Source organism: Tenrec ecaudatus, chromosome 6 (genome assembly GCF_050624435.1).
Source record: "Tenrec ecaudatus isolate mTenEca1 chromosome 6, mTenEca1.hap1, whole genome shotgun sequence".
NCBI classification, from domain to species: domain Eukaryota; kingdom Metazoa; phylum Chordata; class Mammalia; order Afrosoricida; family Tenrecidae; genus Tenrec; species Tenrec ecaudatus.
In genome coordinates, this window is record NC_134535.1 from 30162865 (window position 1) to 30176462 (window position 13598).

At 39.5% G+C, this 13598-nt stretch overlaps 1 protein-coding gene across 1 annotated transcript in view; it reads right to left on the bottom strand.

The window, feature by feature from the left end:
• Window positions 1-13598, bottom strand: part of NEDD1 (NEDD1 gamma-tubulin ring complex targeting factor) — a 54975-nt gene that overhangs the window by 12902 nt on the left and 28475 nt on the right. The window contains exons 6-8 of the mRNA XM_075551143.1: window positions 7914-8143; window positions 5505-5706; window positions 4902-5112 (exon numbers count right to left, since the gene is read on the bottom strand). Coding sequence (XP_075407258.1) covers window positions 4902-5112; window positions 5505-5706; window positions 7914-8143 — 643 coding nt within the window. The remainder of the gene's footprint in view (window positions 1-4901; window positions 5113-5504; window positions 5707-7913; window positions 8144-13598) is intronic.

Genomic DNA, 13598 nt, shown 5'->3' on the forward strand with positions numbered 1-13598 from the left:
CTCACTGAGATCGCCGTCACCACCATCACTGCTGTCATTTTCATACAAAGTGCAGTCTTCACTGCCATCCATAGCATTACTAATACTACATTTCTGGATGACACGTCGCACCATGTCTTCTGGAATGTCTTCCCATGCATCTCGAACCCACTTTGCTATTAACTCTATGTCAGGCTTCATGAGATTTCCTCCTTTTGTTAGTCGGGCTTGACCAGATGACATCCATTCATGCCACATCCTTCCCACACGGTCTTTAAAAGGCTTATTCAAAGATACACGTCATAGGATGGCTTTGATTGGTTAGATGTGAGTAAACAAACATTCAAAGCCCTGCAGTGTCAGCGGGGCTTTGAATGAACAGTGGAGAAACGGCAATCACCTGAGAGCACTCCTCCCTTTACCTCGGGGGCCCCAGTGAGATTTTACACCTTGCTGGAGTACCACTGGCCCACGTATAAGCTGAACCCCAGTTTTAAAAACTAGGCTTATACACGAGTACATACGGTATGCTCCGCCGGTTGTCAATGGCCGATCATCTCGAGAAGCACGTTCCCAGGCTCTCGTTCCGAGCCATCACTTGGCGAACTCCAACTGTCAACCCCTTGGAACACATGCGGTGCTTGGACCACTCAGGGGCCCTCCATGGAACCAAGAGCTCCTCAAACGAGTTGTTCACACAGCCACATTGTATCATAGCCATGTAAATGAAAGGGTTCTACATTGTACATGTATACTATTCCCTTAAAGTACACATAATGTACCTCATTTATGTTACTGAGTGGCTCACCCTACAAATGATGAGCTACATATACGAGATCTAGCACAATACCAATCAGAGAACGGGTCAATACACACTGGCTCTCTTCCCTGGTTTTTTTTCGGTCTTTGTCCTTCACGAACGGTGGAACCTAACATTGCCCTCAGCATTATCAATCTCACAGAGTGCGACAGACCTTCCTGTAGTTTACTGAGAGAAAGAAAACTGGAATGCCAAGCTCAGCAGACAAGACAGAGGCAGGCAGCAGTTGATTTTCTTCGCAGTATACGAGGAGGTACCCCAAACCCTGGGCTCCCTCCCCCACAGCTATGTATTGAAATTTTTTCACAAAACAACCTTACCACCTTCAAAGTACTCTCCATTACACTTAATACATTAATGAAATCTGAAATTCCATTCTTGAAAGCAGTTTTCCTTTCTTTTTCCTCAGGTGGTAATCTTTATTTTTATATAAATTATTTTATTCAGGGCTCTTATAACAATCCATACATCAATTGTATCAAGCACATTTGTACAAATGTCGCTATCATCATTTTCAAATCATTTTCTTTCTACTTGAGTCCTTGGTATCAGCTCCCCCCACCCCACAAATTAACCCTTGAAAAATTATGCATTATTATCATTTCCATATCTTACACCATCCATTGTCTCCCTTTACCCACATTTCTGTGATTCGTCCCCCTGGAGTGGGGAGGGAGGTTAAATGTAGATGATTGCAATCGGTTCCCTCTTTCTTCCCCCTACTCCTACCCCTATGGTATCAATGCTCCCATTACTGCTCCTGAGGGGGTTCTCTGTCTTGGAAACATTTTTCAAACTCATCTGTTTGGTTGGCTGATAGAACCTCCCTTGGTTTTTAATCCACCTCTCCTATGTCATCAAATCGCTGTCCTTTCCTGTCCCTCTTCATTAACAGAAACAAAAAGAAGTCACACGGAGCAAGGTCAGGTGAGTAAGGTATGTGGGGGTAAGAGGCATACTGTTTTTTTGCCAAAAACGTGTACTGAGATGGCTGCGTGACCGGGTGCATTATCGTGGTGGCAAAACCAGTCCCCTGTCCATCACAAATCAAGCCTTTTTTGTCACACACTGTTAGGCAATCTTTTCAGAACCAATAAATAGGTGGAACAGACTCCAAACGCATTTTCACCTGTTCGGGAAGTTGACGTTCATCTAGAACGTGGTTTGTGATGACATTTCACCTTTACTGAAGTGTGAAAATCACTCACACTTGAGTTTTTCCCATAGCGCTGTCCTTGTAAGCTGTGTTCAAAAGCACAAAAGTTTCTGCAGCATCTTTCCCAAGCAGGAAACAAATTTCTCTTAAATAGGCCATTAAAATTTTTTTTAAAAAACAAGGCTTGAACAAAACTGCTTTTACAAAAAAATTCACTGTGACCAGAGATAGCCTTCCCAGGCCAGGCCACTGGGTGCACTGACTTAGAGCGAGTTGCTCGATGCTCATCTAGCAGGAAAACTGTGTGCGATGAAATCCCCACCCAGCGAAGCTTTTATCCCTGGGTTTTTTTGGGGGAGGGGGTACCCCCTTGTATGATGTGTAGCTTTAGGGCAGCGACACTGTAAAAGGAACTCTGCAAGCTCAGTAGCATTTTATGTATTTTAATTAAAGACTGAGTTCTAGAAATTCCAAGGATTTTATGAAAGTTTGGCATTGGGGATTAGCAGTATGCATAAGTCTTAAAAACGTTTTATTTGGCATCTAAGTTCCAAGTGAAAACTGAAAAGGCTGGGAAGAAAACAAGGAACAGTTTGTCTAAAAACTGTCCAAGTCTGGCTAATGAACATTCCTACTACTATCTGTGAGAGCCCTGGTGGAGCAGTGGTTAAGTGCCCGTGGTTGGCAGAAAGGTCAGTGGTTCAAACCCACCAGCTGCTGTGTGGGAGAGAGATGTGGCATTCTGTTTCTGCACACATTTACTGCCTAGACAACCCCATGGGGCAGTTCTATCCTGCCAAATAGATCACTATTCGTAGGAATCAATCCAAAGGCAATGGGTTTGCCATTTTTGAACTAATACCTCATGGAAATTAACATATAACAGAATCATTTGTGCAGCACGATCATTAAAGTGTGTTTATATCATGAGTCAACTGTTACAAAGAAATTCTCTTGGGCTTTCTCTGGGAGTTCAGGAATTCTTTTTATTATTCTCTCAACTTTTCTGGACATTTATAATTATTTCAAAATAGGGACAGTAAACAAAAACTTCTAACTTTTGAGGGGCAGACTGTGCTGTCATTTTGCCAGAAATTTTACTAATCACCTAAGAGTTATCACTAATCAGTGACCCTGCGGACCCAAGTTTTTGAGCTCCTAGTTAATGCTGTCGCAGAGGAACCTCCTTATTTAAAAAAAGAAAAGTTACAGTAAGACTTCTGGAAGGTTATGCTAAATGAGAGCATCTTTAATTTGATTTTTGAAAGTTACTAAAATTGTAAAAAAAATATATTTTGTATGCGGCAATTTTTCAACGTGGCTTATACTTTCTTTTCACAATCATACTCTCCCCTCAAGGTAGAGTCATAAGCACGAGATGTTACCTGTTTCACAGCAACCGAAGACAATTCGCATTGTCTGCTTATGAAAACCACCTGGGGCCGAGGGTGGGCATGGGTGGCAAAAACAAAAACACACCTCTAAAAGCCATGTTATTTGTAGAAAAATAAGGTATAATTGTTTCTAGGTATCCTTAAATAAGGACCTAATTATTTTTCCATGTGATACACAATGACTCTTTAGGAATTATACAAGTATACAGAGGAAATTGTAGGAAATGTTTAACTTAATTTTTCACACTACCAATAACAACAAATTAAAGCTGTGCTTCTACTAGAAATAGCAAACCCACACTGAAGAACACTAACAGATGTTTCTGCTCAAGACAAATACTTTTCTTGAAAGTTTAAAATGACAGGCACAAACACAGCTAACAAGCAGAACATTTTGGAAACTTATTGGTATACCATGTAAGCCATTGGTATACCATTGTACAGTCTATCTTTCAGAAATTAAAAGGTTTTAAAAATTTTACGGAATATAGATTTTATTTTGAGTAGAGAATGTTTTCAATAGTAAGTATGGGGGAGCTTGTCCTATTTCACCTTCACAAAATCTAAATTAATTCTTCATAACTACTTCATCAACATGATTAGCAATATAGAAGAAATCTTTAAGATATTGAAACGTATATGTATTTTTATTTAACAAACTAATGACATACTGCTTACGTATATGCCAGGTACGCTTAACTCAAATTATTATCACTTTATCTCTGACTCATGGTGATCTTATACAGGTTTCCACAGCTGGACATCATTAGGGGAGCAGACAGTCTCATCTTCCTCAGAGCTGCTATTGGGTTTGAACCACTGACTTTGCGGCTCGACAGAACCGCCAGGGCTCTAGAACAAGAGTGAGTCAAGAGCAATTTGTAGCGAGCCTTTTGGACAGATTAGATCTGCCCTGTGGGTTTCTTACGCTAAGATCCTATGGGCGCAGAAAGCTTCCTCGTCCTCTCACCCAGGCAGAATTAGGCACTTAAACATAGTTCTTCACTTGGCTTACTTCCTATTCTGAGATATGAAATAAAAGGAACCATGAAAAGCTTTCTTTTTTTAACTGAGGGATCAAATCAGAATGACTGCAAGTCATCACATTCCCAGATTCATCTGGGATTCAATGGGACGTCATCGCAACCTGGAGTAGTATTAATAATGATTGATTTCTTTTGCTTTAACAAAAATCACTACTTCTCAATAGACGTTCAGCTAAACAGATTACGTGAGGAAGTGAAGTGCCTTTCAATAAACTTTTAACTTCATAGCTAAATTTAAAAGTTTAACCCAGTCTATGGGATCTTTTAATACCCAAAACAATAAACTCACTGCCATTAAGTCAATGCTGACTCAGCCACCTGACAAGACAGGGTAAAATTCCCCCCTGGGAGTTTCCAAGACTGAATCTATTTATGGGAGTAAAAAGCCCCAAGTATTAATAATTGGCCTTAAATATCCAGATGAATGGAAGGTCTAGGTTCTTGAGCAAAGTGCTAAGTATATATATTTTAAAGGAAAAACTCTCCTAGAGATACACAACATTTACCTGTTTTCTCTTGAACTGCAACATGACCTTTTCCCACGCCTGTTGTCATGGGGGGTGTTGTCACCGGCTGCGGTGGAACGGTGGCGATGGAAGGAGTCGTTGCTTCCCTGACAGCTCCAGAATTCGGAACCCCTCCACTGGGGTTGCTCACATTGACAGTTCGTTTGTTCACTGCCAGGGGCTTATGTGAAGAACCTTTATTTAAACTTGACTGAAATGTAATGGAATATTTAAAAGCTCGGGTTACTAATGTCCCATACTATACATTAATATTTTATCCATTCCCTAGTACATTAATTGTGTATAGATTTCCTTTACAAAGGGGAAGCTTTTGAATCTGGGAGATGCCCTGTAAACGCTGTCCAAAAAAATCCTTAAAAGTATTTTAGGAAATATGAGGAGTACAAAATAATCCAAAAAATATATAAATAAAAACCCCTATCATTTGAAAACTAAGTATTTAATGACTATAGAGCAAAATTATTTAAAATACTGAAATAAATAATGAAACAGAACTAAAATACGTTTCGTGAACAGACAAGTCATACGTTCCAAGGCTATGTTTATCTAATAAAATCAAAAATGCCAGGAAAACATTCTCACCTTAGAAAGGACAGTGGAATACTGAAACGCGATACACTGCACAGATGTCTTGTGAGCGCTGATGGTTTTGACTGGGGATTTCAGCATCCTTAGATCATATTGAGAGATTTTCCCACGGGAAGATCCAATAGCCAAAGTGGCTCCATCGGGCATGAAATCTACCGCCATTAGAGGGGCCTCGGCCACTAAAGTTTTCACTAGCCTTTGGAAAGGAGAAGCAAGCATATGGAGACATGTGAGTGCACACAGGTACAGATGGTTCTACGGCACATAAATAACCGGATACCAAGATCAACCTTACTTAGCAGCGGGCGAGTAACACCCACAACCCAGAAGTTTTCATTTTGAATTTGAGGTGTTCCTACAAAAACAGCATGCAAAAGCATTGCTAGATGCCCCATCTCGTTGTTTTACCCCCTCCTGGAGCAGCCACATATTTCTCCAATTATTGTGAGTTTGACAATGAATGGGGCAGTTGCTACATTTTACTTTACAAACTCAGGGCAGCGGAAGCTCTAAGGTCCCCTGCATTTAATGACCTGCCTAGTAGGCCAACAGAGACCCAGGGCCTTTCAGGGGGAGCAGCTTCTGCTACTTGGTTCTCAACTGGGCACTGCTCGACCAAAAAGGCAAGAGGAACAGAATCCATGTAACTTGATTCTCTGGAGAAGCTAATGGAGAAGAAGAGGCACTAATCTGGTGAAGCTGAGGGCTTTGCTGGTGGTCTGATGAAAGGGAAGAATGGCTTCCTGACTATTAGGGTCTGCAGGAATTTATTTCAAAGAGGAAAAAAAACAAACAACTTGAACTATGCAATAGCAAAAAACTCTAGCATCACAAGAAAAGCTGACAGTAGGACCTTTCCTAGTAGTAACATTCCCACTTTCTTCCATGTGAACCTAGCCATTGTTAAGCATTCCGAGTACAACTGCGGCACTCATGTTGCTGTGTTTTAGTAAACACACCTACTGGATTGTGAGAAGGCAGCTCAGTGAGTCCAGATGCTCGGAAGATTATGTACCCTTAGCTCTAAATCAAGGAGCCCTGGTGGCACAACAGTTACACTGTCAGCTACGAACCAAAGGCTGGTGGGTAGCGCTCCCTGAGCTGTGCCATGGAGAAAGACCTGGCGATCTGCTTCTGTGGAGATTACCGCAAAGAAACCCTAGGAGGCAGTTCCACTTGAAGATGGAAACAGAGTAGAACCAGAATCACCGCCATCCAGTAAACAGACTCCTAGCAACGATAGAGCACAAGGAAACTGTCCCTGTGCATTTCCAAGTCTGAGTCAAAAGTCCTGTCTTTCACCCTCAGAGAGGCTGGTGGCTTTGAACTGCTAAGCTTGCAGATCCCAGCCCAATGAGTAACCACTATACCACCAGGGCTCTGTTACATGAGACCATTATGGGTTATAATCACCTCAAGGGTTATCACCCAACAGCAACAGCTCTAAATACACACACACACACACACACACACACACACGTTTAGATAACATTAGGTTGCCAAAATTGGGTAGAATGCTATTATCATGTAATGGGTAAAGGCCAGAGATACTGTTATTCATCCTACAATGAATGCCCAGCATAGTCCCCTACAATAAAGAATTATCAAGTCCAAATTGCAGTCATTTAGAAACCCTACCCTAGCATGATGAACTAATTTTAAAGCAAATAAATTATATTCCTTTTAAAATACATCCATGAAATTATACTTTTAAAAGAATCTCACTAAGCTAATTAATTATGCCAGCTAAAATAAAAGATGTAACATCACTAATATGCTATTTTTCTTGGTCATGATTCATATATAATCTAAGGGATACCCTCACCCCCTCCCATCTACACGCACATACCTACACCGTTTCCCTGAAAATAAGACAATGTCTCATATTAATTTTTGCTCCCAAAGATACGCTAGGTCTTATTTTCAGGGGATGTCTTAATTTTTCCATGAAGAAGAATACATTTGTTTATTTTCCATGAAGAAGTACACATTTATTGTTTATTGTTTGTTTTATTAAGAGATCTCACACTTCCTGTCTGCTCCGGCTTCGCTGCCACTAACAGTGAGCTGCATGGTGGCGCCTGCCGCTATGGTCCAGAGTCTAGAATTACGGTAGCTTGGGGGCCTTATTTTCTGGGAGGTCTTATTTTCAGGAGTTGTCTTATAGTCCAGCGAGGCAAAACTGTAAGTAGGTCTTATTTTCGGGGGATGTCTTACTTTCTGGGAAACAGGGTACTTCTTCCTTCACAAGAAGAAAACCAGACAATTCAATCTCATTGGATTAAATCATGTAGGCAAACTTTAGCTCTCCTGGACATTAATCAGAGGTCTTTACACTTTGCAAATCTGTTGCTAATAAGAGTTATTTGTTATTAAGATCAGAAACAAGCATGATACACTTACTTCTTACTTGACGTGTCATAAAGAATAATCCTTTTATCCAGTCCTATGGTTACAAACAGCAATTCATTGACAGGAGAAAAACAGATGCCGGAAGCTGGGGCTTTATGTGTGCTTTCAAAGTTATGGTATGGACTCTGACTATTCACATCCCAAAGAGTTACTACCCCATTATCCGACACACTGCCGAGTAGCGATTTCTTAAATAAGGAGTACTTCAAATGCCGGACAGACTATAAAACAGAAGAAAAAACTTCATGTAATTGTGAGCATTCACAGGATGTTTTATAAAAAAGTACATCAATGTCAATCACCCACCACAATATTCACATGGGGACAGGAAAACTCTCTGGTTTACAGAGCAGCAGGCTTCAATCATGACCACCACAAAGTCATTTTAGTACACTGCATAAGGAGCTTACATCGTACCAGGACTGTAAATTAATATTCATCCTAGTTCTATAATCTTAGCAGAGAGCTGTCTCAATCTCCCTTTCTAAGGAAAAATACATCACAATAACGTACATTAATCCACTGGAGTAAGATGTCCACTGTAAATAAAAGGCCTAACCACACACAAGTCCATGGACAGTGGAGGACAATAAGCAGTATTTTGCACTTGTTAGCTAGGGATGTTTCGGGTACTGGGATTGCACAATCCACTATTCACTGAAGCCCAGCGGGGACCTGGTCTTTCTCCTGAGTCAGAGTGCACTGTATCCACTCTTCCAAAAGTGTCAGCCTGCAGGCAAGGCTGACCTTTCTCTAAACAGTCCTCCCTCCCTCGGGACAGTGCAGGCATTTCACTGTTTCAGAGGGAAAAACAACTCTAGTTTTGACGGGACCAGAATAAATAAAAGACCGATTGAGAAAAGACATTCTAAACCACTAGTAATTGAATTTAACTACTTTTACAAGTGTTGCTTTCATATTTGTGCTAATATTTTCACTGAGTGCTGAGAATGAAGTATTTTAACATTAAAGATGATTCTTTTCCTTGCAAATCAGCAGCAATAAATATAGAAATGAATGTGAAGTAGAACCGGCATGTCTGAGAATCTCAGTAAAAGACACTGCGAACAGTTCACTTACAGTCCTGTGGCATGCGACAGAGGAGCTCTGTGGTGCGGTGGTTACCATGCCCATCTGCTAACAGAAAGGCCAGTCACTCCACAGGAGAAAGATGAGGCTGTTTACTTTCAAACAGATGACAGCCGTGGAAACCCGAAGGGGAAGTTCAATTCTTCTACAGTTCAACTGTCTTCTACAGTTGCTTTGAGTTGGACTCAACACAAGGGCAACAACAGGCTGGTTTGGGGTTTTTTTCTTTTAGTCAAGCAATCAGGGTGTAGTAAGTAGCTATTTACCATCTCTCAAAACCCAAACCAACTACCATCAAGCAGATTCTGTCTCATAGCCCTCCTCTACAGGGTTTCCTGTAAATCTTTACAGGACCAGGCAGCCTCGCCTTCCTTTCACAGAGTGGCTAGTGGCTTTAAAACATTGGCTTTATAGCTAGTGCCCTCCGAGGGTTCCCAAGCTTTACATAGGTAGGTCCATGATTAAAAATATCACAGAATACAAAAGTCATCTTTGAAGGTGTTTTTGTACTTTATCTAATTTAAGCACCCTCCAAAAGGATTTGAGCCCTTAGATTAAAAAAAAAAAACATATCCTATTTACTTCTAAGATGTTTCAAAATAATGTATTCAAGTCCCCAACAACAAAATGTTTAAGACAGGAGGTCTGATGGAATAGTGGGTTCATCGTTCAAAGTCACCAGCTCCTCTCCTGGAGAAAGATGAGACTTTTTACTCCCCTAAAGATTTACAGTCTAAGAATAATTGTACAACTGATATGTAGACAAAGTGCCAATAAAACTGTTAATAAATGAATGGCTAAGTAAGTTAATTAAAATGTTTACAGTCTTGGAAACCCACAGGGACAGTTCTACTCTGTCCTATAGGGTCACAGTGAGTTGGCAACAACTTGATGGCAGTGAATTTGTTCCTTTGGAGGCCTTTATAGGGAGGGGCCCCGCAGGCATAATGTTAAGTCAAAGGCTGGAGGTTTGAGCCCACTATCTGCTCTACAGGTCAAGACATCTCACAATCTGCTCCCATAAAGATTTCAGACTAGGAAACCCTATGGGGGTACTTCTGTCACTGTAAATTAGAACTGACTCAATGGCACACAATAACCACCACCACATAAGTAAGGTAACATAATTATAGTGGACCTCTATTAAATTTGGCTCCTTGATTTCATTTCACCAAGGTATAAGGAAAAAACGTTGGTTTAGTTTCCTTTTTGATGATGAAAAAAGACAAAATACACATTTGAATAGACTCTTGAAAAAACCACATGGCTCTTAACTATATAAAAGACATAGTTCTTTAGTTACTTATAATTAGAATTTAAATTCTGGTCATATACCAATCTATTCAACCGAAGACAATGCTTCAATTTTAAAGAGATTTCTACAGCTCTTTATGAGTTTGTACAGTTATGATTCTTTCATATGATTTAAATTTGGATTAAATAAGCAAATAGAGCTTAAAAATAGCATCATAGCTATCGTAAGTTCATAAAATCCAGATGCTTAGCTACTTCAAATTTTTAAATGTCCTTAAAATATCCATATTTTGTTTGAATATAGCAGAGGAACTTATTATTTTATAAAATAGAACTTCATAAGATTTTAACTGCATCTCTTAAGTCAAAACCTAGCTTCTATAGATTGCTTTAAATTCTTTGAACCTATATGACAAAAATTCTTGAGATCTACATAGGAGCCCAGTAGTGCAGCGGGCAAAGCACTGGGCTGCTAAGCATAAGGTCAGTGGTTCAAACCTACCATCATTCTTTGGGACAAAGATAAGCCCTTTATCCCATATTCAAGCTATTTCTAAAGGAAAAAATATACAGTCAAGAAGCTTACAGAGAAATAATTTTTCCAGTACTGAGTACAGTATTTTTATCATCCCTGTACTTATCACACATTGTTGTATACGGACAATTTCCAGAGAGGGTTGTTTCTAAGAATAAAAATATATAAATGCCCTCTACAGATCAGAGGAGGATCGTACAGGCCTGGGGGACTTGTTATATATAAAATGTCTAGGAGTTGTAGCCATCTTGACAACATACATCAAGGCCTGCAAGTGTTTTCTTCAAAGGTCAAGTAATAAGTACTTTAGGCAGCTGTACTGCCCAAACAGTTATAAGCAATTCACAACCAAATACGCATGGCCACACTCCTTATTTACACAAACTTACAAAACTTATTTACACAAACAGGTAGCAAGGCCAGGGATCTTACTTTTAATTATGTGAGGGAAAAAGAAATCACAAAACAAAGAAAAACAATCCATCATCCCCCCACCTTGAGAAATCTAAGTTATCATTTGGGGGGCTAGCTTTTAAGGTGTTTCCTGTGTGTATGCAGGGTATCAAGAGAGACCCCAAGATCATACTTCAGTATAATCAACAGCTGTCAGTAATATCTTCCACTACATGACTTTAATAGCTGCATAATATATGAAGGCATGTTTATATCAATTTATCTAAATAATTTCCTAATGTTAGAAATTTAGGTAATATGCAATTGCCGAGGACCCTGATTAGTGTCATTTTTTAAAAATTGCTAATTTATGAGAGTTTGTATTTCATTTTTCATGCTTTAAAGATTCATGGCTAAAAAAATACTAGAAACTATTTGTCTTCCTTCCTTTGTGAGTTACCCATTAATTTACATTTCTTGTTTCCTATTGGCCTATTAAGATTTTTTTTTCTAATTTGCTCTTCATTTAATATGAAAGCATTAACACTGTCATAGATTAAATATTGTCCCCTTAGTTTTATATTTTAGGATTATTTTGTCTTGATCTTTGTCATGTTTTCAGTTTTTATATATTTAACTTTCATTGCCTAATCTTCTTTGGATCCACATTCCATGCCCAAGGAAACAAGTCAAAAGTCAATAAATCAATATGACATACTGTATTGAGAAAATCTGCAGCAAAAGATCTCTTTAAAGTGCTGAAACGCAAAGCTGTCACCTGGAGAACTAGCCATGCATGGTATCTTCAGTCACCTCATAAGCATGGAAAGTTGGACAATGAATAAAGATGAGAAATTGTTTTCCTTTTTATAGTGTTGGAAAAGAATAAAATATACTACAGACTGCCAGAAAAACAAACAAATCTGTCTTGGAAGAAGTACAGCCAGAATGTTCCTTAAAAGGAAGGCTGGCAAGGCTTCATTTAATGTACTGTGGACATCTACCTCATCAGGAGGAACCATTCGCTGGAGAACAGCACACTTGACACAGTGGAAAGTCAGCAAAGAAAGAGGAAGACCATTAATGAAACATGGGGGCAGGGGCTGCTCCCACAGGCTCAGACAAAGCAAGAACTGTGCAGATGGTAACAAGTCTTCTGCTCTGTTGTACATCGGGCTGCTATGAATCAGAACTGACTCAATGGCACCTAATGACAACTTCATCAAACTTGTCTTCAGTGACTCATAATTCTGATCTTATGTTTAGAAAAGCTTTCCCTTCCCAGAAATGAGAAGGATATATATCCACGTTTTTTCTTTCTTTCATGTTTTCTTAGTGTTGCAGTGCTCCCTAAAGTATCCATAAAAAAAGAGAAAAAAGGTATCCATAAAGTGTATCTAATATCCTTTTGACTCCCTCTCCCACCTCATGACTTCCAGTATTTTATTCAAGGCATTAATTATCTCTTTCCAGAATTGCTGACCAGTTTTCCTCTCCTGTGAGGGAAGAGTCCTGTGAATTTGTACCTCTTTCCTTCAGACTTTGTCTCATGTTCACTTTCTCTTTGCTGATTTTGCTTTGTATTCTTTCACCTTCGTCAACCACAGCCATGAGTTTAACTATACACAGAGCCCTGTGAGTCCTAATGAATCAGCAAACCTGGTCTTGGGGACCTGACATGATGTGCATATGTATGTTTACAGATAGCAAACTAGAAAACAAAACCCAAATCCCATGGACAACATTTACTATAAAGCTAGATGATGAGGTAGCTCCACAAGCCCCCAAACACCCATGGACAAAATAAACAAGACAAGCACAAGTTTTCCAATGGTATTATTGTCTCTGTAGAAGAAGCAGAGGGAAACCAGGTCTGAGACAACAGATCTCCAAAACAGCTTAAAGGTATTCACAATCATAGTGAGCTATTTCAGAACAGGAGCTAAAACAGTGAAAATTCACCCAAGCTGGTCAACCAGGACACCTCCCAAATAGGATGGGTACAACATAGCAGAAGGAAGAAGGTATCTATGGAAATGAAGGAGGCAAAAAGTCAGGGAACCTCGGAAAGCAAGTTGTTGTTTTTTAATACTACCAGAAGACAACAGATGCGGGACCTTTGTGAAGTTAGAAAAGCAACTCTGAACAACACCTCTGTCACCAACAAATCCCACAGAAAGTTATTATAAAACCAAAATTATCAAGGAACAAAATCTAGCATCCCCATGACTAGGAAATACACCAGAAACACTTTCATCAAAGATGATAAAACAGATAATAAAATGATACGAGGCATGAAAAAGCAACATAAATCAGAATTAGAAAACTCATAAATGAGATTTCAGATCTTGGGGAAAAATAGATATAAAAAAAGGTTTTTCAAAAATGACAGCTCAATTAGAAGG